This window comes from Monopterus albus, unplaced genomic scaffold (genome assembly GCF_001952655.1).
Source record: "Monopterus albus unplaced genomic scaffold, M_albus_1.0 scaffold16.1, whole genome shotgun sequence".
Classification (NCBI taxonomy): Eukaryota; Metazoa; Chordata; class Actinopteri; order Synbranchiformes; family Synbranchidae; genus Monopterus; species Monopterus albus.
This window is the reverse complement of record NW_018127896.1, coordinates 45,695-51,317: the sequence shown is the minus strand read 5'-3', so window position 1 is coordinate 51,317 and position 5,623 is coordinate 45,695. Positions and strand designations below refer to the sequence as shown.

Below are 5,623 nucleotides of genomic sequence, written 5' to 3'. Positions count from 1 at the left end.
AAAAGTGTAATCCTCTCATTGTTCACGCTCTTCTTTTCCTTTACCTGTGCTGTCATCAGGTTGTCATGAGGATGAGGTTGACCGACAGGTAGATATTCCTGTCGTGCTCGCTCACATCCTCTGTTCTCACAATAGAAAAATCAGTAGATTCTAAGTAGAACGTTTCCAGAAAACAAACTGCTCCCTGGCAACAGTCAAACATTCAACCACACAGCTACGGCAGGTGTTTGACTTCTGTCATGTTTACAAGTAACAGTGTCCTGACAAGTACGTTGAAACACATTCCCCATGTTGGAAAAAACACTTTATTTTAGAAAAATGTGTCTGTGCCAGCTCAGACTTACAAATTGTGGTTACCTCCTCGCACTCCAACACCACTAACAGCACAGAAAACACAGCGGACGGCAGAGCCCCACACCTGCACACATCATGGAACAACTCAGGCTTTTACCTCGACTATGGGACAAGAAGCATGGAGGACGTGTGGGGCTGAGGGGGCTCTTGGGAGAAACAAACACACGCTTCTAAACACACAATGGCAAATATCAGCTGTTTAACTCCTGGATGCATTATCAGCTACAGCCTGGGGGGGGTTATCATACACAGGAACAGGTCAGGGGAAGTTTCACTGACCGCCCTGAGGACACAGCTGTTATGGCTGGGGGCCGACTCTCCAACGCATCCACCTAACTACTCAGTGACCCTTTTTAGTCTCTAGGGTCATAACACACTTCACTATGAAGCTGCCAAAGTCTGAAGGTTTTACTAAGACTTGGTCGACAGGAAAATTCTGCTGAAACCTCAATTAAGATATGGTCTTACCTGGATGAGGTAAAGTGCAGAAACATCATAACTTGTGCAAAAAAGGCAAGTTGTAAGGGTGAGATGATGGTATGAAACAGGCTAAATAAACAACATAATGTCTTGCACAATTAGGACAAGCAACATCACATGTTGTATCTTGCATAAGATAATACTGTGTGTGAACACTGCATCTTGAATAAGTTAGATGATAAACTAACTCCACAAAAAGATTGGGTGCATGACAGAGATTCAATCCTGTGTAAATCTCCTAACCCTGTGTGTCTAACATAATGTGAACAAACAAAACAACCTGTGTGAAGAAGACTGGATCGTAAGCTCAGACACCTTGGCAGCTTTAAAACCAGTTCCTTCTTGGGTGACCACGTGTGAACATTTGTAGAAAGGAATCCTTAAACAACATGCACATACAGTACAAGACACTGACAAGCTACACAAGTTCACATCAGCTAATGGTCCAGCAGTGACTGAGAAATGTAAACATCGTGTGAGTCCCAGGCGTGGCGGCTTGTGTTCTGTCAGCAGCTGGTAGAGGAACAAAGGACAGAGGAGGAAACAGGAAGCTTAATGATTGCAGTTGTCATGGATTTATGGGAATGCTGATTTAACGTCTAGGGCTCATCCAACCACAGATAAGCAGAATAGTGAAGGCACCGATGGGGGGGCGCTGCAAGTCACAGCTGGCTCACAAACCGTGTCAGAGAAACAACTGCCTGAAATGAAATCAAGGACTTCAGAAGAAAGTTTGTGGGACAAAGAACAGAACAAGTTTCTCACTGATAATCAGTCGCAGAGTCCGAAAGCTCAGCGACGTGGGCTGCTTCCCAAGTCTCTTATGAACAACAGCACTTCCCTCACTTACATCTTAGTACTGCACACGTGGAATGAGAGAAAAATGTGTGAGGAGAGAGGTGGTCGGACACTTCTTTCATCAGAAGCGTCCAACCACCAACTGATTTCAGAAAAACGTCTGTGAAGGATGCTTTCGTGTATCCTTACTCCTCAGAGCTGATCTAAGACACTTGGAACGCCAGGAAGTCATTCTGGGTGGAGCGATCACATAAGAGACCTGAGAAGCAGCCCTGTTCTACGACAGTGGTGATGTGCAGGTTGGGATGCAAACAGAAAACCCTTGAGTTCAAGCTAAAACCATGAAATCCATTTAAAGCATAAGACAGAGGTGCTCAGAAGAGTTGTACAGAAATAAAGTCAGAGTGAAAACATAAGTATTTACAGGTAAAGATAAGAAGAACAGGCAACCATGCAAGGGTCAAAGTTCACTTCAGAGGAAACAGCCCATCAGTGCAGGATTTGCCTTTAAAGAGTAAAGTCCCAGGTGTTTCAGAGTCCGGTCACCTTCACCTGCGGTTGCATTGAGCAGAAGACGAACTCCTCTTCTCTCCTCAGGTCAAAGTCAAAGGCAGGTTTCTGTAGAGAAACACAGGTGTTCAGTCATCAGTACAACCACTAACAGGAACAACACTGTCAGGTGTCGGCCGGACTCTGACAGACAACAGTTCCCTGTGAAACAGTCAACAGCGAAGCTGGGGACGTGATCGTAGGAGCAGTCTGTCCGGTCGGTTGTTCAACCTGTACAGCTGCAAACACCTCGTCCACAGAGATACAGTATGTTGTGTCACAGCATCAACACAAAACCATCTCATCTGAGTGTTAGGGCCTGTGACGTGATGCAGCCTTACAGCATCTGAAACAGTCTGACAGTGTTTCATGTCTGACAGCTGAGTTTGTCCTAAAACGACAGAGGAGTGGTGACAGGTGGGAGAGTCGCTGTCCGTACCTGGAAGCCACCGGGTCCTGCTCACTATGTGGTGGAGCTCCTTCTCCTCTCCAGGAATCTGCTCAGCAACAAGAGAGAATTGGATTAGTTTTAAGTGGATTAGTGGTTCTGGCCACAGAGGGATGTGGTACAAACAGGCCCCGTCCAAACCACAGAGCCCCTCAGAGTACAACCCCAGATGTAAACAGATGAGCAGAGAGAGGATCACCATTATTGTTTGTATATTTGGCCATATTTCAGGTCAAACGGCTGCTTGTTTGGTTCTTTGAAGCTGCTGCTGGAGCGTCTACAAAACCTTCTGCTATTTTTAAACGTTTCCTAGTCTTTTCCTTCAAGACAAATTCAGATGAGCAGGAGATTAGTTCACTGGATATCCTGTTTAAACCTGGACTCTGTGAGGTTTCTGTGTAAAAATACTTGTATTTGTTTGGTGGAAAGCCTTCACAGAGGGGAAAGAGCTTCAGATTGATTAGATTTTGTGACTGTGTAGCTTACTACATCCAACACAAGCATCAAGGTTTGGAGGAGAACATCTAGTTTTTCTAAACAGTGCCACCACCAAATGACAAACTGAGCTCTAAGCCGACCGGGATTTAAACAAGGTACAACTGTATTCATGAGAAAAATACATGACAGTTGCTTGTTGCTCTTCTTAAGATCAGATTTCCTTGTCTAGGAATAAAACGACCAGGATATTCTAGGGCCACTGTCTACCTCCACTTGCTGAGGAAGACACGACGTATGTGATAGAAAGTTCCAGAGCTGCTGCTCAAAGGACCGGATGGGGTTAAGAATGTGAAACTCAAAGCCCAAAGCAAAGACGTTAACATGCCCACAAAAACAAAGAGCTAGAGCAAAGTTTGAACTTGTGACTCTAACCCAAAGCATGTATGTAAAGAGTCAGCTGGACAAAAGAAAGAGGACGCAGCTCATGTGAAAGATAGAGAGTTTCCGGCGTCTGCTGCTCAAACTGTGTGACAATGAGACTGGTGAACACTTGGACAGTCGCGTTCTTTCATTCTGTCTTTCGGTGCAGTAAATCTTTCTGCTTTCTGTCTGGAGGTTGATACCTGTTTTTAAGAATGTTTGTTAGTGCTAAACGTAAGTCTGGCTTTAGCTCAATACATTAGATTTATTTTCCTACTTGTTAATTGTCATTAGTTTTTAAGTTTATTTTGCTGCTTTTTTTGTTTTTTAATGTATTTGAATTATTTGATTATAACTGGACTTACTTTTCAACAGGTGTAATATCTTCAGTGATTTTTGGTTACATTATTTACATTTTCTTACTTTATTTCTGTACAAATAAGTGCACTCCAAATTTTTGCACAGAGTAAATAAAGATTAAACCTTAGTGGTTAGTCTCACTTTGCTAAGTTTGGGTTTCAGTTTCATTAGTTTCACATACAGACATTACACCACTCACACTTGAGTCTGTCGCACAAAGTCTGAAAAGTGCTGATCCCTGGCACACAGCTCAAGGATCCTGAGACGCTCCTGGATCTCCTGTAGAGGTCAGAGGTTGACACAGAGAAAACGTTTTTGTCAGAGTCAGCAGGGAACCAGGTGCAGACCACAGGTAAAACATTCATCTGCATATGACTGAAAGCCAAAAACATGTCACAACACCAAGTTGTCCGTGTCCAAAGAGGCGAACACTCTCTGTGGCTGCAGAGGCAGAGGCCTATTTGCAGACGGAGAGCAGATAAAGAGCCTGGAGAGCATCTGAGCCACTTCTGTCAGTGGGTCTCATGATAAACTATGTGTTTGTGAAAAACACAGACGGACACAATTTAAGACTGCATACCCTTCTTTTTTTATGCAGTGTTTTAGTAGCTGTCATCAATGTGAGGGGATTTATAAGAAGACTGTTTTCTCATTTTTCATTCAGCTCCTGTAGTAAAATGTGCCATATGTCTCTGTCTCTCCAGCAAAGGCCGGTCTTGTCTTGTTACTTCCTTCATTGTCACCACCAGTAAAACTTTAAAAAAATCACCTCCTTGTAGGACAGTACACATCTGGAGTACTTCATATCCTAGCATCACTCTTACTGTAACAGTTTTGTGACACTGACAGGGCACCGGTATGATCCAATTGAGGCCTGTTGGATAGACAGCAGACCCACACCTGGTGCTGGAACAGCTCTTAGCTCTGGCTCCTGGTCTTGTACAACCTGCTATATGAAGCCACAGTCAAACACACAACACAATTCTCTCACCTCTTTGCTGAGTGTGCTGTTCTGGTACATGTGTCGTATCTCGTCACTGCCGAGGTCTTTGGAGGCATCAGCGCTAACGGAGCTGCTGTACCGGGCTTGGCCAGGGTCACAGCAGTGGTAATACCGGGGTGCGCTGTCATCATAGCGACAGTAGTGCTGGGCCGTGACTGGGCCGCTCTCAAACATGGGGTTGAACTTGGTGGCGCGCTCCAGTGTGGGAACACTGTCACTCCCCCTGACAGAGGGACAATTTCAAATTTTTCACCTTTTCTAATGAATTAATCTGACTGAAAGCTGAAAGCTGGTGCGGCTGTTAACCTCAGTGGGTCCTCGGCGTCCTCCCCACCGTAATGCTCTCGTAGCGTCCTGGCCAAGAAGATGATGATACAGGCCGCCATCAGGAGGAAACCGGCCACCGAGGCGATGGCAATCCCCACCACCAGCGACTCAGAAACATACTCCTCACAGTGCTCACCGCGGTACCACCAGTTCTCTCCCACCCGACACCTGGAGCAGAGGTCACAGGTTCGATTCCCGTTGGGATTAGTACAGTATCAACCTCCAGGTTGTGCAGGAAGTATGCTTTTTTCTCTGGCAAGTGAGCTTTAAGGCCAAATTTATTAACAAAGACTTGACTATTTAAAGAAGAAAGAAAACATTTCAAGCTGTTAGACTTTAGTGCTGACGACCTATGTGAAAATAAAAGCAAACAGGAAAAGAAAAAGTTAAACTTGGTTATTTCCTGGTTTAAAACTTTAGAAACTGATATGTTTTGGAAATGTCTT

The 5,623-nt window shown here is 44.6% G+C and overlaps 1 protein-coding gene across 3 annotated transcripts in view; it reads right to left on the bottom strand.

Moving 5' to 3' along the window:
- Nucleotides 1–6: 6 nt before the first annotated feature.
- LOC109955598 (interphotoreceptor matrix proteoglycan 2-like) overlaps nucleotides 7–5,623 on the bottom strand; it is a 22,958-nt gene continuing 17,341 nt past the window's right edge. Inside the window, exons 17-22 of one of the 3 annotated variants that reach the window (XR_002274290.1) lie at nucleotides 5,157–5,345; nucleotides 4,839–5,073; nucleotides 4,047–4,126; nucleotides 2,621–2,678; nucleotides 2,185–2,250; nucleotides 7–1,535 (exon numbers count right to left, since the gene is read on the bottom strand). Coding sequence is in view for 2 of the 3 variants with exons in the window: in XM_020591897.1 (XP_020447553.1) it covers nucleotides 2,645–2,678; nucleotides 4,047–4,126; nucleotides 4,839–5,073; nucleotides 5,157–5,345 (538 nt within the window). In the remaining variant the exon portion in view is untranslated. Of the gene's footprint in view, nucleotides 2,251–2,620; nucleotides 2,679–4,042; nucleotides 4,127–4,838; nucleotides 5,074–5,156; nucleotides 5,346–5,623 lie in introns of those variants that run through there. The other 2 variants (XM_020591897.1, XM_020591898.1) reach the window with 2 other exon arrangements.